Source organism: Tachysurus fulvidraco, chromosome 2 (assembly GCF_022655615.1).
Source record: "Tachysurus fulvidraco isolate hzauxx_2018 chromosome 2, HZAU_PFXX_2.0, whole genome shotgun sequence".
NCBI classification, from domain to species: Eukaryota; Metazoa; Chordata; class Actinopteri; order Siluriformes; family Bagridae; genus Tachysurus; species Tachysurus fulvidraco.
The window spans coordinates 9,821,722-9,845,592 of NC_062519.1; the positions used below are offsets into that span (position 1 = coordinate 9,821,722).

The window sequence follows — 23,871 nt, forward strand, 5'->3', positions numbered from 1 at the left end:
AGGGATTAATCTGCATGGTCAGCCAGTGTCTCATGGGATTGTTGTGTATGAAGCCGCCCGGAGACTGTCATGCCTTCTTTTGAACCAATGTTGTGTCAGTCATCTGTATAGTCTGGTCTTTATCAGCAATCAGGTCTGTACTGAACTCAGAGTTTACGATGACCCATTAGTTCCTCAGGAGCTTTTGGTTGCACTATTATAAACCTTTGTAGAAAGGACATTATTTACATTTACACTATTTACTGTAGAGTGTCACCCAAATGAGGACGGGTTCCCGGCTGAGCCTGGTTCCTCTCAAGGTTTCTTCCTCTTATCATCTCAGGGAGTTTTTCCTTGCTGCTGTGGCAATGAGCTTATAATAGGCTTAAAATGATGGTTGCTTGGTATAAACAGGCCCCGATTGTACCGATTGTACCAAGAAAACATTCCCCACACCATTACACCACCTCCACCAGCCTGCATTGTTGACGCAAGTTAGGCTGGGTCCATGTTCTTGGTGCCAAATCCTGACTTCACCATCTCTGTCTCAGCAGAAATTGAGATTCATCAGACCAGACTACATTATTCTAGCATTCAACTTCCCAATGTTGGTGATCCTGTGCCCACTGTAGCCTCAGATTTCTGTTCCTGGCTGACAGAATTGCAACCTGACATGGTCTTCATGCTGTTGTAGCCCATCTGCCTTATGGTTTATTATGTTGTGCATTCTAAAATTGCCTGAAGCTGCTGGTCATATCTGTATGATTTTATGCACTGCTGACACACCATTGGCTGATTAGATATTAGCATGAGTGTGCAGATGTTCCTGATAAAGTTCTTAGTGTTTTCAAAAGAAATGCTTAATCATTAGTGCTGTGTTTTCAGTTTTTAGCTACAGTTTAACTGTGGGTGCAGTTTTATATTAAATGAATACTCTAACGAGGTGAGAAGCAAAAAGATTATTGTACCTTATGATTGACCTCATAGGATATGCCCCATATCCACAGTGCCTTAACCAGGATTGAGTGTCTGCTAATGAATGGTCTCATACATTTTATTTTCCTTTGTTTTAGTTTGGTTAAATATTTGTTCAGAATTCAGAACTGACAGTAGTGAATAAATGGTTAAACATTTTTTTAAAAATTAATCGCTGTGAACTTTTTGTACACATTAACACACCCACTGGAACCATTTTAATTTAATAGGCTGTGGGAAAGGACATGAGTGCATCTACAGTACACTGCTGGTGGCATCACACGCCTAGATTCTTGTTCATCTGATGCCTACTTAGCCAGTTGTTTCGAGGCAGCTAAATAGGCGCTAATCATTTCGAAAGCACCAGACAGGATACACCCTGTTCTGAGGAAAGATGAAGCACTTTACTTTGCTAGATTGCCAGTAGCATTTATAAAGTTGAACTTTAATTTCATATTTGATTTAAGTGATGTTTCCCTGCAGTTATGATCTACTGTACTCTGCCAAACCCACATCTATTCTGCTGCCGGAAGGTCTTGCTAGGAAGGGGTCCAAATGCCTGAGGGGCTGGTGCCAGTGAAAACCATAAGCTAGCGTACATGCAAAGAATGTAAAAGCTCCTAGGCCAATGGGAACATGTGGCTAGATGTTTGGCAGTTGCTTGGCATTTGGCATCAGTTGCTTAATTTCTTGTTGCGTCCTGATAATTCAGCTCTTAGAATGAAATAGTGGAGAAGAATTATTTCTCCAATTCTGTTTCATCTCGCATTAAGCAGTCATTTTAATGAAGACAAAAAGCTTTGTAGCATAGTTTGTAAATTTCTTTGTATAATTTCTTTTCTAATAGCCTTACATACTCTCATATGTCATCAATGGCGAAAGTTTGATTTTGACATTGGTGGGGACATAATTTATTTGACATTGGTGGGGACAACATTCCCCGTATTTTGTGCATAAAACTGTTGTTATAAGAATACTTTCTTCCTCACATACCGGTAGCCTGCATAATCACGTTGCATATTGCTTCATACAACGGAATATAGCTGCAGCCGACCTCAACACATTAGCGAGAAAGACAAAGCCAATCAAACAGCGGCGTGGGTTAAAGAGGCAGGACTCAAAAAAGGCAAAGGCCAATCCTTTTAGAGAGGTGAGTTATAGAGGTGGGATTCATTGCAGGGGGTAGATCTGTTAACCGTTTGTGTTCCACAGGTTGTGCTATTTTTTTACAGAACGCCATTGTAAAATATTTTCATCTTATTTAATGATTCCTGGATGAATGTTAAATGAAATAAGTAAAAAAGCACAATACACAGACGGATATCAGTGGTTATGTATAAATATATATAGGCTTGGTCGAATTATCGCTAGGGACAATTGAGTGTTCCTTGGATATTGGTAGGGACATGTCCCTACCCAAATCGACGCCCTTGTATGTCATTCCTGGAGAGCTCAATATCTCCCAAAGATTTGGCAAAAGTTGGCTTTTAGCCAGTCCTTCTCACCTCACGCCACTTTCGTTCCCTCTACGCATATATCCACCCACAAGATAACTATCTTGGCATTTTCACGTCATAAGAAGTTGATTTGGACAATGCCACTGCTGAACAAACCAATTGCTTATCAGTAGTGGGCTGAGGTTGGATCTTTCTGGACTGAGGTGTTAAACAAAACATAGCAGCTTATTTGAATAAGGGCTGGACTGTGGACAGGTTTTGTGAAGGTGAGGGTTTTCTTCTGAATAGAACTTTAGTGACATTGAGACCACAGAGGCTTGGCCTTCAGGGAACAGCTGCCACAGAAGAATTCTAGAGGCAGCGTAAGAGAAGTCAGATATTCTCTAAATTTGATAATAATAGAAAAATGAAACAAATCCAGTGTTGTGCCTTAGTCATGTTGAGCTTGTTGAGTTAATTCTGCGAGTGTTGGAGTATGCTGTTCTTGTACAGAGTAAAATATGCAAAGTTGAAAATGTGACCAAAAAGATCTGCATTTGCCGAGATTCTTTAGCTCTTTATATTTTGTTTTTCAGATGGAGCATATTGATATTATGTGGAATGACAGTTCTTTAGTTTATTATAAATAAAGCAATGAGGAGAATTTAAAGTTTTTATTGATTGTTTACTGAATCATCATGGTAGCTTGGTTCTGTCAAACTTATCTGGTGACAGTAACAACAGGACCTTGGAGTGGGAGTGCCTTTATGCGTTTTAAAGAAAGAAAAAAAGCACCCCGCCCCATGGCCTGGAATGTCTTAGGGGCAGGAAACATTGGGCGGAGACGAACCTCTAAAAGTTCCCTCCCTGTTCTAAACGAAACCACACTCTATGGAATGCACTCTCTCTTCCTCTTCCTCTGAACCACACTTACACGGACACCCATAGTTTTTTAACACACACACAAGTTGCTGAAGTCTTCTCCTATTTTTCTTTGTTGTGAGTGTCTTGCTCAATCTGGACCTGTCAAAGCTTACTGGAATGAAGTTAAATACACAGAATTGCTGAACAGCACATGGTAGAGCATATCATTCTCCCAGCATGGAGGTATTACTGAAAGACAGTGCTTTTGGAGTTTAAACCTGAGGGAGATTTGTGGGGGAGAAAAGGTGAAACTTAGGGCTCTGAGGAAGAGATATCAGGAGGTGGGGGAGGTGAAGGAAGCGACCCCTCACACTCTTGCATGCTGGAGACAGAGATTGCTCGAGTTTGTTGAAGGAGTCTTTATCTGGACTTCTCCTGATGGATCCTAGGAGAACCTTTTTCCCAAGGATTCTCACAGAATACAGTGGCTTAACAACAAACCCTCACAGTGAACACTGAGGACCTGAAATTAGTATGGAGGCACTGAGAGAATCTTTTCTCCTTTTAACCTTCCAGATGTCATCCTACAAGCGAGCTACCTCAGACGAAGAGGAGCTGATAGACACCACCCCTGACATATCGTATCAGTCTCCAACCATGCAGGTAAGAGATTTTTCATGTAGCCTGATTTTATGTAGTTTTTCGTTCAGTTACTACTATTGACTTTTACTTGATAAAGTTCAGAAGGTAAAACTCTACTTTCTTCTCACTAGACTCAGTCTAAACATCACTACATTTGCCTTGTGTTTGTCAAGTCATAATGTGACTTTTTAGAATCACACTGCTTTAAGGAGCCTGCATCTGCATTCCTCAAAAATTCGAATTTTAACAAATTTGAAAGACTGTGAAAGGCAAGCTTGTAGTATAAATTAGCCATTAGCATCCAGCTATTTTACATCACCAAATCATAACAATAGCTTTTTGTTGAAAAGTGTGTTTGTGAACTATCAACAGCTATCCACCTGTAAGCAGTCTAGGTTTTGCCTGAGAAAGTAGCAGCAGATTAATTGTTCTGTAGATAAGTTCAGGCTGTCATTTGAGCTATGTTTTCTTTGGTGCCATTTCCTGCTGCTGATTCACCGTTTATCGCACATTTGCATCTAGTCGAATGCTTTAGGTGAATAACAGTACCAACTTGCGTTATTCTGCTATTCTGGCTTGTTTTGTAAAAAGAAAAAAGCTTTCAATTATGTACTTTTTTATGGTAATTGCTTGTTAATGTTTCCTCTTATAGCAGAGTTCTCACACTTCAAAATAACTGATAAATATTAAATGTATCTCAGTTTATATTTAATTAAAACTTTCAAATAGATTTATTTAAAAATGAAATATTTCTCATCAAAGCTCAAATTTCATTGCATACTAAATGTTATTGCAACAAACTAATCAATTAGTTTAGGTTATATAGAGTACATGTGATAATTTTAGAATTAACATGATGGTTATAATGTCTCACAAGTTTGTGGCACTGACACAAATTTGGCTATAGTATTATATTAAAATTGATTTGATTAACTTGTGTGGTACAATGTCATGCTGAGTAATGTTGGTAAATTGGGTAAATTCAATGAACTTTTTTCATTATAGTCTGTTTACTTAACCAGCTTTTAAGAACCAAATCCTAAAGAAGATTTACAGTGGGATAAAGAAAGTACACCCTGCTTGTGTTCTCAACACATTCAACCTCAGTTTAAACAACAAAATAACAAAACCGATTTAAATATGTGGTCATTTTTGCCTTAAAAAATAAACCTTTAAGTAAACATAGGGGGAAAAGTAAACCCTTTCTACCTCTACCATCAATAGATGTGCCATGTGCTACTAATGAAATGCACAAGATTAGTCATCATCAAGAAGTACGACTACCTCTAGGTGTGTGTCCACATCATGGCAAGAAAGGACATCAGTCATGACCTCTGAGAAGCAATTATTGTTAGGATGGTCTATAAAACCATCTTGAATTGCAATTATGGTTTACAAATGTCAGTTGCCATTCTTCCCTGGAATGACTGTCTCAGAAAATTCAATTCAAGGTCAGATCTTTTTAAAACTCAGAGATGTATAAGGAAACCCAAAGAGCTACACCATATGGTCTACAGGCCTCTTTAAGTACATTAGACATTTCAGGACTGTCTAGGGTTGCCACCCATCCCATGAAATACGGAATCATCCCGTATTTACAGGCAAAATGACGCGTCCCGTATCAAATCAATCGATTTGTCCCGTATTTTACATAGGTCCACATTATACAGCATCCCATGCAAATCACCCACCCACATTGTGTGGAGACGTGTCCTATTCTGCCCCTGATTGGGTAATACTCGTTGCCATTATTGGATTGATTGGTTTGTTTTAGGGTTACGGGCCGTGAATCACGACCAATCAGAGTCAGAGGAGGGACCCCGCCTCGCCGGTTCATTTGATGGAGTCAGAGTGACCGAAAATCCATATGAAACGATAAGATAACACCACCACCACCCCACCCCCCGCCGGCCCCCCGCATCCAGCTCTGAAAGTTTCCTTCAGTGACACTGAGAGGATCATTAATAAGCTGAACCTCATCCAAGAACTTTATGATGAATGCACCACAGCAAATAGCATTCTGAAGGGGCTCAGAGATAGTGCAGAGGATGAATGCAAGTCCAAACATGTGGCTGCCATGTGGGTGGCTCACTTTCAAGTAGCTAACCTGCCTAACATGCTGTCCATCATCAGCCACACCTTAAGCATCCCAGCATCCACTGGTTATGTGGAAAGGATCTTTTCTAGAATGGCCAACAAATGGAGTGACAGCAGGAACAGGTGCTCTGTGGAGCTCATTAGGAGTGAGCACTTGATCACTTTTAACTTTGAGCAGTCCTGTTCAGAGTTTTACTGTAGCTGTTTGAAAGACAAACAGCTTCTCAGTGCTGCACGGAGTGACAAGAAGTACACTTATAAAAGAAAGTAGGCCTGACATGCTCCAATACTGCACACTACTACTTCTGGTCCACTGATATTCACTGATACACTGATATACATCCACTGATGTTATTATGTTCATGATGTCCATGGAAGATCTTTTGCAAGTTTGCAAGTTATAATTACTAAGTTATGGATCTGTTAATTTAATAATAAGTTAATAAAATATGGTTCACATCTCACACCTTCCTCCAAAAGCTTATTTTTTGTGTTCTCAGTCACACTTTGTTGGCGTATATTTATTATTGTCATAGCTGTGTATTCAGTATGACCACTTAAGTTGTGATAGTGAGAGACTGAGTGCATCTGTTCACACTGATTTCAATAGCAGATATCTTATTATAATATCCATTGGTATCAATCTTAATATTTTTATGAATACATGTTTTAAGTTATGATATACCACCACTGGCACGCCATCGGGACTGTGGTCATCGTGGCCCCGAGGGGTGTGGCCCCCGCTGTGGCAGACATCCCTTATTTTTCTGTATTGAAGGTGGCAACCCTAGGACTGTCACAAAAAGACAGAATCTGACTTCTCTCCAAAACTGATGTACTGATGATTGGCAGGAGGAGATGTTTAGTTCTCATGTACAGCACCATGTTTGGCAAAATCCAAACACAGATTATGACCACACACACCTCATACCATCTGTCAAGCATGGTCATGGAGGGGGGTGTTTTGGGTTGACTTACAACCACAGACCTGTGAAACTTACAGTCAATGAGAAAAGTATGTTTGCAATCACCCCAGTAAATAGCCATCTGGTTAAAGAACAAAAAATAATCAAGTTGTTCCAATGGCTAAGACAAAGTTGGCCAAGTCAGTCCTCAACCATAAATAGATGCTGTAGCAGGATCTTAAGAGAGTTGTACATAAATAAATGCCCTCAAACATCACTTTATTGAAACAATGTTGTATAGAGAACTTGCCAAAATTTCCCTAAAATGGCATGAGAGACTGAAATATTTAGTGTGTATTCTTTTTTCTTTTGACAGCATATGGGGCACTGCTGAAAAGTTGTTTAATGTGTACAATAATAAGTTACCTATTAATTGGAGTCAGAGAAATCTTTTTTTTTTTAATCTTTTTTTTAAATCTTCTTTGGAGTATAATTTTTTTTTAACATTATGGCTGTTATATTCAGCTCCAGCTGAGACTATTTATACATTTAAAGACATTGATAATGATGGATTTGTACCACTAATACAATTGCAAATTCACTGCCTGGTTAAGACCCTATTTTGAGAAACATGATATTAATTCAATTAAACCTATATTATTATTATTGTATATGTTGTATAGTACAAATGCATGTGTGAAAGTCTGCAGACTGTAATGTTTAAGCCAAACATTTCAGAGGCAAGCAGAATCTCTCACAACATACTCAAACAACACCTGCTAATCTTGTAATAACCACCCACAACATGTGTTGGAGCTCCCTGTAGAAACAAATAGACCGCAGATAAGCAAATTTTTACAGCACGTCAATGATGCTGATTGTTCTCTCCACAGACAGGATTCTTTTGTGAGCTCTTTATATGCCAGTTATGAGCAGTAAAGTTTGTACTAACACTAACATTCACACACTAGGTCAGTCTTTTAGGTTGCAAATTCGACTATAAACATATACGTTTTCGGTTTCACGTGATGATCTCATGATGTGATTAAGCTTTTTTTAAGCAGAGCTTTTTACTCTTTTGTAAATTATTCATGAAATAAAGCTCAGGATTATAATAATAATAATAATGATGATGATAATTATTATCAGCATCATCATCATTGTTATTACTTGTTAAACCATTTTGAAACATGTTTGTCAAATGTTGTGACCTGGTAATATATTTATTAAATATTGATAGGTCAGCACTGTGGCACATTGCTCTCCAGAATTCAGTCCTGAGCTCTGGTTACTGTCAGTGTGGAGTGTCTGCATGTTTCATGCCCTGCAGTGAATTGCATCCTTTCCTGGGTATCCTGTCTCACAGCCAGTATAACTTTAACAGTTTTACACAGATACTTTTTTCCAGAGCAACTTACAGAAGGTTTTGAAGTCTCATCTTAATCTACGTTTATTTGGTCAAGGACTTAATGTACCGTCAGTCTTGGTAAGAGTACCAAACTCTATAAAGAGTATAAAAAGATAACAATTTCTCAGTAGTAGTACTAATTCAGGTACTTAGGTATTTATCCTTCATTTAAAGACCAACAGGCACTAAGGGAAGATTAAAAACAATTGGTTATGTTTTTAATACATAGATCATATGACATGCAGAGGCAGACCTGTCAGGATCAAGGTTCAGTAGTTCAGTCTCAAAATGACAAGACACCGAACAAGCACCTAAGTGCCTACATGTGAAAAGAAATGGTCTTTTATTGTTGAAAGGTGAAAAACCTGTATAACCGTGTCAGTTTACGGATGTAGAGCAGAAAGTGTTCTTGCTTGTGCTGGACTACCCCAAGTTTGTGTGCAGTGACAGATGGAGAGATCTGAGGTCTTGGCATGGGGAGGTCATCTATAAAAGTACATTCTGTTCTAAATCTTGTAAAATCTATTTATATTCATCAAAAAACAGAAGAGAAAATGCACCACCTTTAGTGAACCTCACTATTTATATCCTTAAAATGTTTTAAGTCATTGAAAAATATATATTTAATCTGCACATATTACACAGTATTTTCTAGGGATGCCACAATTCTCAATATAATATTGAACCGTTCGCTACGACATCCCCGGTTCAATACGCGCTTGTGAATTGCGGTCTTTTCGGTTTTACGTTTAAATAATTTATGTGCTTTTTATTTCGCTCCGAATTGACTGTGTGCGCCTTTAAGTCTACGAGCTGAGATGAGGAAGCTCCTCCCCGCGAGTAAATGTTCAATTACTATGCTCTAAAGTTAGGGGGCGCTGAACCATCATTCCACACTTTAACATGGCGAGCGGTGGTGAAGCGAGGCTAAAGTACGTGGAGGTGCCGGCGTCTTTTAAATCTGTGGTGTGGAGACATTTCGGTTTTGCGGTTGAGTATAATACCGGGGAAGAAAAAATGGTAAACAAAAAAATGACTGTCTGCAAGCATTGTTTTACACGTGTAGCCTACTCAAACGGAAACACGTCCAATATGATTGCACATCTGCGGCGCCATCAACCAGCAATATCAATGTCTGAATGCAGGATAGCAGAGCAGGTAATAAAGTCCTCCAAAAAACAACAGTCCCTCGCTGAATCCTTCCAGCATACATACCCAACTGGTTCCGAGAGACACATGAAAATAACAAAGGCAGTGGGGGTGTTCATTGCCAAAGATTTGCAGCCATTTTCGGTGATTGGAGATGCGGGCTTTTGTCATCTTATAAAAACACTCGATCCGCGTTACAGACTACCGTCTCGCACTTTTTTAGCACCGAAATAATTCCTGACCTCTATGAAAAGACATGCAACAGTATTGTGTACGAATTGGCTCAAGCACAGAGCCTTGCTCTGACCACAGATGGTTGGACCTCGCGGGCAACCGTGAGTCACTGTAACTGTTCACTACATGTCGGATTGGGAAATGAAAAGCGCTGTACTCCAAACCCGTCCCCTGTATGAAAGTCATACAAGCGCTCATTTGGCAGAAGAGTTGACAAATGCAGTGAATACTTGGAAGTTGAGGAGGCCAAATATGTTACTCCCTGTCACCACAGATAACGCTCCGAATATTGTGAATGCAGTTAATGAAGCTGATGGGCTGGGGCCACAGATAAGTTGTTTTGCGCATGTTGTAAACCTAGCAGCCAAGAAAGCAGTGTCAATCAACACAGTGTCCCGCCTCCTGGGGAGGGTTAGAAAAATAGTGACTTTTTTTCACAAAAGCACCAAAGCCCACCATGTTTTTACTGTGAAGCAGGAGATAAACTTGTTTATCAAGTTAAACTTGCCCAGACACAAGTTAATTCATGATGTCACAACTCGATGGAATACAGTACATGACATGTTGGAAAGATACATAGAACAGCAGCCCGCCATCTATTCTGCCTTACTGGACAAAGATCTGAAGCTGTCTGTCAAGAACATAACCATGTTGAATGACAGTGAACAGAAACTGGCAGAAGAACTGTTTCAGGTCCTCACACCACTGAAAACAGTGACAACCCTGATGAGCAGTGAAACAACCCCCACTATATCAATGATCCTTCCTCTGAAAGAGATGATTCTCAAATCCATGTCACCAGGAGACCAGGACACTGCAACAGTCAAAGAAGCCAAAGCAGCCATTACAAATGACCTGGCAAAGAGGTACACTGACCCTAATCTTCATGATTACCTCCAAATGGCCACAGCCCTTGACCCCAGGTTTAAATCGCTGCCTTACCTTGATGAAGACTCTCGTGATAAGCTCTACAGGAATATAATCCGTGAAATTCTGGAGCATGAACAGCAGGTACTATTTGATTTTTTTTTTTTTTTTTTTTTTAATCGTGTGTGATTTTGATTCTTTTATCCATTTAGATGTTTGTTATATATTTTGTGTCCTTTTCACTGATCAAAATAATTTCACATTTGTCATATGTTGCACTGGAGATGGTTGTGGTTCTGAGCTGTGTGTGCTTATATGTGTAATAATTATACTAAAGGATCATTCTCTTTGATGCAAAGTGTCTAGTGGAGAATCCTGTGCCCTCCAAAAAGGAAGACAATCCATCCTCTCCCCCTCCCAAGAAGAAGACAGCAATGTCAGAGGTATTTGGGGAGCTTTTCAAAACTGAGGAACAGCAGAGTAGGCCATTTGCCCAGATCATTGAGGAGGAAGTCACCACATACAAGTTAGCAGACAGTATTCAAGTGGATGCTGATCCATTCATATGGTGGAAAACAAATGAATGCAAGTTCCCCCATGTAGCAAAAGCTGCACAACACCTCTGTGTCCCAGGAACCTCTGTTGCGAGTGAGAGAATTTTCTCCACTGCCGGGGACATTGTAAGTGCAAAACGCTCTCGCCTTGCTGCAGAGAATGTTGACAGGCTTATCTTTTTACAGAAGAACCTCAAAATACAGGAATAGATAGCTGACCTAAGTGAAATTGCACTTTACATTCTGAATGAAGGATACTGTACTGGAGTGCTGTTAAGTTTTTTAAGATGGTTTATTTATGTTCACTGAAGTACAAGTATGTTTATTTGAAATGGTCAATTTATGTTTACTAACTTCACATGTATGTTTATTTTCAAAATTTAGGAATTTGTGTGCTCCCCAGTTTGTACATGGGCTACCAGCAGCTGTGAGATGTCAGTGTTCATTTTAAAATAAAAAATGTTTATGTTATACAAAACACGAGGAACCAGTGGACTTTTCTTTGCTTTTAAGTAAAATAAAGGAGTATTGCAATAATTTTTTTTATTTTAACTTACTGTTCCTATTGCCTAAGCATAGAATAACAAAAAACACTTTTATGTGTTAAGCCATCAGAACCGAACCGAACCGAAAACCGTGGATAAAAACCGAGGTATGTATTGAACCGTGGGCTAACTGTATTGTTGCATCCCTAGTATTTTCCAATATATCACAACATGGGCGTAGGTTTTTTGCTGAAACCTGTCATGAAAGGAAGGTTACCCCGAGCCTATAACAACATCTACCAAAAAAAAAAAATCCAACCCATCTGTCAGTTTAACATATGGTTTAAATATGAACAGGCTGTACAGGTATGTTTGCAAATGGTCACGCATTATGTGCAAATTAACATACAGCACACTGAACCAACTAAGCCTGAGACATATAAAAACATTCTCCCATTTATTGGACCAAATTTGACTCAAAGCACAAATGGTGTGCATGCAAAAATAAGAACAAATAAAAAGGTACAAATAAGCACTTATTCAAATGCAGAATGGCTATCTTATAGCTTGAGATTTAAGTGACTGAAATAAGCAATTTTTGAATGAACGCTTAGAGAGTCAGAGTAAATCCAACCGTGACATACCTCTTTTTAACTCTATAATTAACATAAAAGAAAAAATACAAATCAGAAACTACAATTTCAACCAGCTTAATCTACAGTGTTACAATGGGCAGTGGTGGCTGAAGCAGTTAAGGCTCTGGGTTGTTGACTGGAGGATCAGGGTTCAAGCCCCAGCACCCCAAACCCAAGCTGCCACTGTTGGGCCCTTGAGCAAGGCCCTTAACTCTCTCTGCTTCAAGGGTGCTGTATCATGGCTGACTATGCACTCTGACCCCAACCTCCAAAGTTGGTATATGCAAAAATAAAGGCTTCCCTTTTCTTAAAATCCTTTTTTGTTCCTTATTGGGTAAATATCTTTACCTGTGACTGAAGCATGTGAGGACACCTAAAGGACTAAGTCAAATAAGTCATTTATTTTATCTGTTAAAAGCTCTATTCCTACCCTAAAGTACAACTGTATATAAAATATTTTCTTTTCTCTTTGTAAAGGTTGCCTCTGTTTTGGTCTTCTGACCATCAAGCCACTTTCCAAATGAGTCAGATGTAAATGCTGAAATTCATGTGGTGGACTGCCTGCAGCCATATAAAGAAACCTAAAATTCTCCAGTGGCACAAGCCTGATTTGTGCAGCATGCATCGATTTCTGCCTTGTTTTTTTGTTTAAAGAGAGTTGACCTATAAACACAGTTTAAACAATTTAATGGTCATTTGTATTAGATCACAGTGGTCCTGAGTAGATGTTTTAGGATACAAATGGATTGTGGATAAAATTTTGCCTGTTCCTAAAGCTTAGTTGGTTTTATAAAATATATGCAAATCAGTCATTTTGTTAGTGACCCTGCCCAGAATGAAGTATTTACTGAAGTAAACGTATTTAAAGGAATGAGTGAATGACTGAATGAATTATCTGGAATTTGTTTAATGAAATAGGCTTAATATTGCCCCAGTTCCTAACAAGTTACCACTTAACAAAGGCCTAACAAATGGAGTCATGGTCAATTTGAATCAGTTGCTCAATAGGTTTATCTAGATTTAGTTTAATTCAAATTCAGTTTAATTGAATTTAATTTATTTGTATAGCACTTTTAACAAATCAAAAATCTCTAACACCTATCCCTAATGAGCAAGCCGGAGTCAATGGTGGGAAGGAAAAACTACCTGAGATGATATGATGAAGAAACCTTGAGAGGAACTGAACTCCGAAGGGAACCCATTCTCATTCGGGTGAAACTGGACAGTAAATAATGTAAATGTAAACAATGTCCTTCCTATAACCGTATGTAGTTCATCACTGACACCAGACTATTTCTTCTTGCCAAAGTCTTCAAATGATTGCTGACGAAGAGCCGACCATAAAGCTAGCTGACGCAACGATGGTTCACTGAAGTTGTGGCAGTCTCCGGACGGCCTCATCCACAGCTATCTGATGAGTTACTGGCTGTGCATGGAGATCAATCCGCCACAGAATGCACACCGGGCAACAAGACTTCAACCAGGGGTAGGGTGTCAGGATTGATGAAGTAGAAGAGGTGCTCAGACTAGGAACTCCGAACACTTTGAGCTTGGAGTGGCATATATAGCTCGACAGAGAAAAATATTAGGTATGATTGTACTCATGTGATGGACACTGTACATTATGTGTATAGTGCAGACAGGGAGTCTACCTATGATGGCATAACTAAAAGGGAGATACGGAAGGTGACACACATGAGAGCTTCCTGGGACATAAAGCATCCCACCACTCTATAATCAGCAAACCTGAGCAACTTGTGAGGGTGGAACGGCGACAGCATCCAGACATCCCAGTCCACCAAACACTCTATGCCCATGAACCCTCCGGATCTGCTTCTTTACCAAATAAAAGCTATTCATAAAAAGCTAGACTCAACAAATGTGTTTTCAATCTTGATACAAGGCATATGTTTACTTTATAACTGTGATGCATGTAGAGTGAATGAGGCTGACTGTATTTCTAATGTACAGTTAGGGGAAAGTGTGTGATCTTGTTATAAAGTCAAAGCAGAGGGACATATCAAAAGCAAGCATTGTACAAGAAAAACAAGCTTTCTTGTAAATAATACACTACCAGGTTTAGATGTTCGAGGAATATACTCATGTGGAGACATTGGGTCTTATTTATCAAGCTGGTTGAACAGCTTTCTGTGTGATTCAGCTGTTTAATATAAGCGCTTACAATAAATAAATAATATTAATAAATAATAAATAATTAATTATAAAGAATATAAATAATTTTTATATATATATTAAAAAACATTAAAAGGTTCTTATAATAGCAACTGCTAAAGGGTGGGATATATATTATACAGCAAGGAAACAGGAAGCAACTGGGCAAGTGTGTAAGGATCATTGTGACAAAGGCTAAATTGTAATGGCTAGATGCCTGGGTCTGAGCATCACCAAAATGGCAGGTCTTGTGGAATGTTCCCTGTATGCAGTGGTTAGTATCTACCAAAAGTGATCCAACAAAGGACAACTGATGAACCAGGGACACAATCATGGGCACCTTGGGTTCAATGACACACATAGGTAGTGAAGGCTGGCCCATCAGGTCTGATGCCACAGAATAGCTATTGTAGCACAAATTGCTGAATAGGTTAAAGGTGGCTATGATAGAAAGGTGTCAACACACAGTGCATTGCATCTTGCTGTGTATGGGGCCGTGTAGCTGCAGACCATTCAGAGAGACATGCTGACCCCATCCAGCAACAAAGCACTATGGGAATGCAAGCATCAGAACTAGACCATGGAGCAATGGAAGAAAACCTGGTCTGATGAATCACATTTTCTTTTAAATCAAATGGATGTAAATCATTTTTAGATTCATGGAAATCTTAGTAAATTACATCGGTACATGGAACCCATGAACATCAGAATCTTATATTCATTGTATCTGTAGTATAGGACCTCGCATCCAATTGCAATGTATTCGATGATAAAGACTTCAAAGCACTTTTGAACATCACACTGTATATGGTTGTCTGCCAAGGTCTGTAAATGTAAATATAATTTTTTTGGCACTTTTGGACTTTATGTGCATTTTTGTGTGTGACCCTTCACAATGCTCCTAAATCCATTGCCAAAAAATATTTTTAAAAAGATCTTAGCAGCATAAATGGATGAAAAGTAGCATTTTTTGAAACAGCTGGTTAATCTAACAGTTGTTTACAGTTTGTGATCGTGGACATAACTTACCCTGGAGCAGCTTAGTGTGCAACATGAGTTGTCATTGCAATGTAACCTGGTAAAAAGAAAAGAAATCCAGGGTAAGATTAATCTAAGCTTAAATATAGCTAGGTAAACATTAACTCATGTTTCATGGGCCTATGGTGTACAAAGAGAGATTTGGTTTCTAATTCCTGTGGCAATGTTATGGGTAGAATGTAATTGTGGGCTTCACTAAGCTGGCTCAGTATAATGGCTAACCAAGGCATGGCACTTCACCAGCAAAAAAAAACCCAGCATCTTTGTTGTTAAGATCCCTGAAGCCAGTACTTGAGCATTTTTTCTATTGAGAAAATATCTGGTGCAGTAACCAAATATTGGTTCTGTGTGTTATTTATTAACATGTTTTCTCATTTATTTCTATTAGGTCTCGTATAACGAGCTGTATGTGAACACGTATACAGTATGTAAATTATTTGTATTAACATCAAAAAATATAGCTTTCATGAAAATCTGATATATCCAGTGAAAATTGATTATTCTACTTACAGTATATAGATTACATATCTCAAATTATATGAAAAGGGTAATAAAAATGGATTCATAAATGAGGCCCATTGTGGCAGGATTCAGAAAAAAAACAGTAATCAGAGCAGATGATACCTATGAATAGAATGGCATCACCCCGGCTCATAGCTGTGGTTTCACATCACAACAAATGATGATCCCTCAAATAAATGTGCTTGAGAAAAACATGTCTGAGAATGATAATGGTGTGCATTTATCAATCGGGTGTCTAGAATAAAGAAAAATCCATGAATCGTTGAAAATAAATCTCTTCAACTTAAGGATCAGCTGTTTTATGTTAAGTTGTTTATTTGGACATTCACTAACATGGGATAACATGTGCTGTACAATTTCTAAGCCTAACCATTCTTTAACTTTTTTAACGTTTCAGGTGCTGGAGCATAGACTGCGGTCCAGGTGTTGGTCTGAGCGAAGCCATGTGGAGAAGAAGCTCCTTGTTGTGGTGTGTGGTCTCTCGCTGGCATTATTCATATGCATCCTGACACTGGGTCTGCATTATAGTGAGAGTAAGTAACAGAAAAAACCATATCTTATCCTTATATTTGTACATATCTTAAGCATATCTTAACTGGATCTTTTGCATTTAAAGATCCAGTTTTACTGAAACATATTCATATATACATTTATAACCTAAACTATTTATGGGAAGTGAGCTATCAGTGTTCGGCCTTATCCACATTTGTCATTACAAAAGGTAAAAGTCACTGGCAACATTTAAACACTTGGCTGATCACTGCAACATTGGGTGGCCAACAACTGCTGATTAATTCAGTCAGTTTTACAAAATTTCTTGTCTTAATGTTTAAATCAGTCATTTAAACATTTTAAAACTTTTTTCCATTGTCCAAGTACACACTCTGGCACAGATCACTTCTCTGTTTTGACTGCTGCTATCTGACTTCCAATTGAATTAATGAGGCTTTTGTATGTCTGTCAGTACTACATAACTTCTCCAGTTATGGCATGAGAAGATGGCACGAGAACACTTTTTCATGCTGATGTAAATATTGTTTTTTAATGAAGCACTTCTGAGATAAACTCTTTCACACACAAATCACGCACTGTAATATAGTAGAGTAAAGGAAAACATCCTAACAGTCATGTCTCTTTATATGTAAACATTTCCAGTTCAAAAAAATAACTGTGAGAAAATGGCACTTTAGATGGACTGACACATATTTATTCTTGGAAGTTTGCATGTTTTTCACATGAGGCTGGAACATATACCAGGCATTTATCATTGAGTCATGTTTTTTGTTCAAAATGAATTTTGTATCAGAGAACAGCATACCAGCGAATGTTATTTCCTCCTATTCAGCCACCCTAACTCAATGCCGCATGACAAATCACTGCATTATGAAAAGACTACTGACAGAAAAATGTGCCCAGACCAGAATGTTTGCCCCTCCTTTTCCCTGTCCAAGTGCCTTTTTGTTTTTCGGGCCTACTTTTGCTTTTTTTGGGCCTGCGTTCCTGCTTACTTGTCTTTTTATCTCTCTAAGCTATGGTTGTGTCTTTAAGGCTCACTGTTTCTCTAATGAGGGTCCACAAAAACCCACTATTGCCTATATATAATAAAATTTGTAACTGGGACAAAAACATGCAAAACTGAAAAGAATGTTGTCTTATAAGTCTCTTCTAAAAAGTGGTAAATTATACAATATAGCTGTTAACTAAAACGTTATTGTTTAGAGATTGGATTATAGGCACATACATAAAAACACAATAGAAAAAGGGAGTAGCTAAAAGAAAATGTTTCCTGTGTTTTGGGCATGTCGTTTCTAGACTACCGAAAGCTTTCTAAATAGAGACTATAAGACAATTATTTTTTTATTATTCTATTATTCTAACATCATCTTTTTAAAGACACTTAACATCTGTTTAGACATCTGATTCAGGATATTAAGAAATATGTACAGTCATGTGAAAAAATCAGGACACCCCATGAAAGCCTTTTTTTTTTAATTTTATTGGAAGTAATATAATTAAACAAATAACAACAAAGAAAGATGTTTTTAAATGATCTCTAAAATGTAATTTCAAAAATAGAAATTTATGTGAGGAAAAAGAAAGGACACTCCCCATTTTTTTGTACAAAAAATATCTACAGGTATATCACGTCAGGTGCACATTATAAGGATATTGTTACAGAGCATTTTGAAGAAGTCTTGCCTTATATCAACCTCAGATATTTAGTTTGGTTTGCTCTTAATTGAAGTGTGAGGTATGACAATGGATAGATCCAAAGAGCTCTCTGAGGCCTTCAGAAAGAAGATCGTTGATTCTTTTAGGTCTGGTAAGGTTTATAAAAAGCTCTCTACAAATTTTGTAATCATTACAAGTGGAGAACATTTAAAACAACTGCCAACATGGCCAGGTCAGGACATCAAAGCAAATTCACCGCAAGAGCAGACTGCAAGGTGCTGAAAGAAATCTCCAAAAACCCTAAAATATCATCACAGGACCTACAGCAAACTCTTGCTATAGTTAATGTCAAAGTACAGGAATCTTAAACTCTTTAATTATCATGGGAGGTGTGTAAGAAAAACATGAGGGTGGAAATTGCCTTTCCCCCAATTAATGTCACTGATAATTGGTTATCTTAAGGCTACACAGCAATGTTGTCCAAATCCCTTAAGTTTTCTCCACCTTCTTTGTGTGGAAATGCTTTTAATTTACTATTAAACATAGCCGTGAGTTCTACTGTTTTTGGGTTGTTGTTTTTTTTTGTATATGATTTGATTTCACCAAGTGATCTCCAATCATGGCCACTTAGGATGTTTTTTCTGACAACAATTACTCCAAGATGAAGGCAAAGGCCAAGATCTCTGGAATAATGTGCTTTGGACTCTAAAATTGAATTATTTGGAGACCATAACAGAGGGCTGGATTTGGTTTAAATGGCGTAATCCAAACACCGCATTTTAGCAAAAGAACCTAATACCAACTATGAAACATTGAGGTGGAAGTGTTATGGTTTGGAGATGCTTTGCTACAGCAGGAACTGACCGTCTCATCATAGAATCCAGAAGGTGTGAGACAATCCTTTAAAAAGTTAAGCTGAAGTGGAACTGGACCTTGCAACATGAAAAAAACATACCATTAAATCCACCAAGGACTCGCTGAAAAGGAGAATTAGTAATTTACATATTACATTTCACTTGCGTAAACATTTGAACATTTCAAAATCTTGTACAAGGCCATGTCTCTATGATTAAAACATTAAGAGATTAAGAAATTGTGTTCCGTGTCATGAAGATTTTAGATTTACCTTCACTGAGATGAGGTCAACCCTGTGAGGATCCTGAGGCATCTAGAGATTTACCAGCTCCAGTTGAACTTAATGCTTAATGAAGTATTTGGACATTCTAAGAGGAGCTGCCAACCACGTGGTCTTTGAGGGCAACAACCTCCTAATCAATACAACATTTGTCGGACTGAATATTTATAATCACACCTAGGGGTGGGCGGAATGACCAAAAATCTGTTTCACGGAATAAGTCATTTTATTTCACGGTAGCGGTATATATCACCGAATAATAATTTTTCAGGTAATATATTAAATACCACTTTAACACTTTAAAAATAAAGAATAGGCTTTCTCGTCTTATTTCATTGGCTTTTTTATTGGATTTTAATTACTGTTGGCTTTCGTTGTATTCTTTGACATGCTTCATTTTTAGATGATAAAACAAGTTACTTGTGCTAGCATGGCTAACGTTTACATTTGTGTGACACAGTTTGCAAATCACATTTGTCTGCTCTTTGTCAGCCTTTGTAAACCCGAACCACGTCCATACCACTGATGTCGCGCCTCATTTCACAAGTTCCTCCTCCTGCTCGGGATTGGTTTGTGGGATTTCTTTATCAGCATGCATGTCTTTCTCCATGTTTTTCTTCTTATGTATGCTTATGTGCCGCTTCTCAATCGTTCTCAGATTCAGGCGTGCTACACATGAGGTTGAGCATGCCCACTAATTTAAATTTCACGGTATGCACGGAATAGCAAAACCTGTAACGGTAGACACTTTATTCCGTGGAAACGGAATATACCGTCATACCGCCCAGCCCTAATGAGGATGAGGTTCCCTTTTGAGTCTGGTTCCTCTCAAGGTTTCTGTATCTTCAATCTAATGAGTTTTTCCTTGCCACAGTCGCCTCAGTCACCTCAGGCTTATAAAATTAATCTTGAACTTTTGTATTACTGTATATTAATCTTCGTATAATATAAATTTGTTTCAATTCAATTCAAATTTATTTGTATAGCTCTTTTAAAAATTGACATTGTCTCAAAGCAGCTTTACAGAACATAAACATTAAGCCTATTAAGATTAATATAATACAAAAATTCAAGATTTAAATGTGCATGTATTTATCCCCAATGAGCAAGTCTGAGGTGACTCAGGCAGCAGTGGTGAGGAAAAACTCCCTTGAATGGTGAAGGAAGAAACCTTGAGAGGAACCAGACTCAAGAGGGAACCCATCCTCATTTGGTTGACACTGGAGGGTGTGATTACAAATATCCAGTCCGACCAATCTTGAAGGTTGTTATCCTCAAAGACCAACTGGAGCTGGTAAATCTCTAGATGCCTCAGGATCCCCACAGAGTCAGCCTCATCTCAATGGAGGTTCGATATCTTCATGACACGAAAGACAATCTGAGCTGTTACAATTTCTGGATGCCTCGGGATGTGTAGAAAGAGAGAAGCAGTGGAGAGGGATTAACTTAGCTGCTGTTCATAATATTAGCAAGCACTAGACGATAATGTGCGTTGGGTCAGATGTACTAGAGCACAATATTATGGGAAGTATTTTTGTATTATGTTTCTTGTGTTCTTTAAAGCTGCTTTGAGACGATGTCCAGTGTTAAACGCACTATACAATTAAAAAAATTTATTTTTTTAATAAATTTTTTTATTGAATTGAATTGAGGAGTGAGATAAGTTGCATGTGTATTTACAGTTAGTGATTTAAATCTGCAAAGAATTATTGTGCAAATTAGTTGTAAGAAACGATTTAAACCTCATCAAATACTCTTTCATACATCAGAATGTGACTGTTTCAGTGAAGAAATAAAATGTGTATTTGATGTCTTGTGACTGGTTCAGACTGAATATATTCTGTTATTAAATGTAATCAGATGACTGGACTAAATAGACTAAATAACTAAATAAACTATTGCTTGGACCACAAAAATATCAGAGTAACAGACTGGATTTGAATATAATAACATCATAGGACAATACATAAGACAATGAGTTGTAATTATTTTATTTACTGTTTGTTCCTTAGCACACCCAGGGCTGTGTCTGACTGAACCATGTGTGACTGTAGCAGCAGCTGTAATAGGAGCTCTGGACCGCTCAGTGGACCCATGTAATGACTTTTACAGCTATGCATGTGGTGGATGGATGAAGAGAAATCCACTACCGGAAGGCAAATCACGATGGGATACCTTCAGTAATCTCTGGGAGCACAACATGGCAGTCATGAAGAATTTACTAGGTCAGACCACTACCAAGAACTGTTTACTTCAGTTATATGAAACAAATACAGTTGTGTTGAATTATATATTTGAAAAATAATAATCTCCGATGCCAAATACATCACAGTACAAAAGTTTTAGAAACCAATAGTTTGTCAGTAGAATGAAGTTTAATTAATGAAATTAATTTGGTCTAAATGAACTATAATTAGCATTTGGTTTGATATACTGAAACTTTTTTGTTTATTCATGCTTTATGGGTCTCTTTGGCAAATACAATATGTATACAGGTTATTCATATATTTTACTCAATGAAGTTTTATTGAAATAATGTTCTAAATAAATTTTTATTACACATTAAATTTGGCTGAGGAAAAAAAAAGTGCTGCCATACATACAGTATGTTGCATGGCCATTTTGAGACAATTTGTTTTTATTAAAACAATCAAATTCTGAGCTATTTTATGGTTTTATATTTATTTTAATGCTGTAGTTGGTAGTGAAAATGTGTTATTTACTTGTATTGTACCTACTTTGAACACAGTTCATGTTTTTTCTTGTATGATCCTTTTTTTAATCAAAATGTGTACTGGATGAATACAAAAATTATCTTGACATTTCCATTTAGAAAGCACAGGTCAGCAGGGCTTGAGTCAGGCTCAAGAGAAGGCCCTGAAATACTACAAAGCCTGCATGAACGAAGCCAAGATTGAGGATCTGGGAGCCCGTCCCTTACAGGAGCTCATCAACCAGGTGAACTTTTTAAATGCACCTTCAAACTTATTCATGTCAGTGAATCCTAACCCTAGACACATTCTCTGATTTTGTTATTTAATTGCTAACCGGTAACTTTTTTATTATTATTTTTCTCCTCCAGTAACTCCCAGTAGTACATTAGCTGTCACCTCAATATCCCTGAGCTCATAGCTTTTATATTGGGTCTATGTGAATGTCCAGTGTGCAAAATAGATCAATTTTCTGTTTTTTTTTTCCTACTAATTCAGTTTCTGTCATATTGTCCCAAAATGTAAGCACTGCACAACAATGACTATTTACCTGAATGAAAGGATAGGCATGTACCAAAACAGATCATGTTCTACAAATATTTTTTAAAAAATTCTTTTATTTTTTTTTAAAACAACAAATTAACAAACTAGGATATAACCAGGATGTATATTATTGTTGCATTGTTTAAACATGAAATTAATTTGGGCAGGTAGGATATTTGTTAGTGAGTTCTCCATGAAACAGTGAGACAGAGAAAGCTCAAATTGCATAGGCAGATACCTTTGTGGGTTGGTTAGAGGGTGTGGGGAGTGCTGTGGTAATGCTCCCATTCTCCACCAGTTGTCACAGCTCTGTCTGCGAGAGGGACGAGCACAAACACACCAGAGGTCAGAACTTGCAGATTTTATTTACAGTGCAATTCAATCCACAGTATTTGGTGGTTAAAGACTTCATAGTGTGCTGAATAGAGTATCTGTGTGAGAGCTGGAGTGTTTGGTGCAGTGTGGACTTCAGGGGCGTGGAGCAAAGACGGGGCAGGACTGAGGAGTCTGGCAGCTCATGCTAGACTTATGGCACCATTGACCTCTATGCCCAGCAGCAGTTCTGCAAGAGTGAGAGGAAAGGCCAAGCTGCCACTCCCTCTGCTGCTCTCTCTTCTTGTCTGTGAGGGTAAAGAGGTTGTAGCATCACTCTGATTGGCCACTGGTTTTCTTGGCGTGCTTCTACCGCCCTGCCCCTTGGCCATGTGGAATGAAAAAATGCCGCTCTAATGCAGTGGTGTGGGCCTGCTGTCACAGTAGCTTTTTGTTAATATTGTCATTATTTTCTTTATACTAAATTTATTTATTAGACCAGCTTCTACAACGCCAAGTGGCCTGGTACTACGTTTGACCCAATGTGGTATAATGAGCTTAATTATAGCTGCATGTTATAATGAGCTTAATTATAACTGCTTTTTTTTTCAGACAGGAGGTTGGGCCTTGACTGGTGCCTGGGACAAGAATAACTTCCAGGAGGTTTTGCGCACCGTGTCAGCTAGCTACCGCACCTCACCTTTCTTCACTGTGTTTATCAGCACAGATTCTAAGAACTCCAACAGCAACATCATCCAGGTGAACAGCCTCCTTCATTGCTGGCCAAGTCATAGTACTACATAATTTTTTACTATTGTTTTAAATTTATTGTGTTATTTATAAGGTGATATGAATAATTCAGGAGCATTAGAATCCTGGTTAATGACAAAATATTAAACAGTTGCATTATCTTTCCTGCAGGTTGATCAGTCTGGACTGGGCTTGCCATCTCGGGAGTACTATCTCAACAAGACCACCAATGAGAAGGTATCTAGAAGAATAACTAAAACTAAAATGAAAATGATATATGCTTCAA

The 23,871-nt window shown here is 38.0% G+C and overlaps 2 protein-coding genes across 2 annotated transcripts in view; both read left to right on the forward strand.

Moving 5' to 3' along the window:
- The first annotated feature begins 3,300 nt into the window (after nt 1-3,300).
- The window catches only part of ece1 (endothelin converting enzyme 1), a 30,667-nt gene continuing 10,096 nt past the window's right edge, over nt 3,301-23,871 (forward strand). The window contains exons 1-6 of the mRNA XM_027165469.2: nt 3,301-3,917; nt 16,360-16,495; nt 21,282-21,494; nt 22,103-22,227; nt 23,448-23,594; nt 23,757-23,822. Coding sequence (XP_027021270.1) covers nt 3,789-3,917; nt 16,360-16,495; nt 21,282-21,494; nt 22,103-22,227; nt 23,448-23,594; nt 23,757-23,822 — 816 coding nt within the window. The 5' untranslated portion in view covers nt 3,301-3,788. The remainder of the gene's footprint in view (nt 3,918-16,359; nt 16,496-21,281; nt 21,495-22,102; nt 22,228-23,447; nt 23,595-23,756; nt 23,823-23,871) is intronic.
- On the forward strand, nt 10,074-12,351 carry LOC113655141 (E3 SUMO-protein ligase ZBED1-like). The gene is made up of 2 exons (XM_027165471.2): nt 10,074-10,700; nt 10,916-12,351. The coding sequence occupies exons 1-2, from the start codon at nt 10,251-10,253 to the stop codon at nt 11,318-11,320; spliced, it is 855 nt and encodes a 284-aa protein (XP_027021272.2). The 5' UTR covers nt 10,074-10,250; the 3' UTR covers nt 11,321-12,351.

Excerpts from the sequence above, each read along its gene's own strand:
- LOC113655141 (XM_027165471.2), top strand. The coding sequence starts at position 10,251 with ATGTTGGAAAGATACATAGAACAGCAGCCCGCCATCTATTCTGCCTTA. Across the intron at positions 10,701-10,915 it reads TTCTGGAGCATGAACAGCAG|TGTCTAGTGGAGAATCCTGT; the intron begins GTACTATTTGAT and ends TTTGATGCAAAG.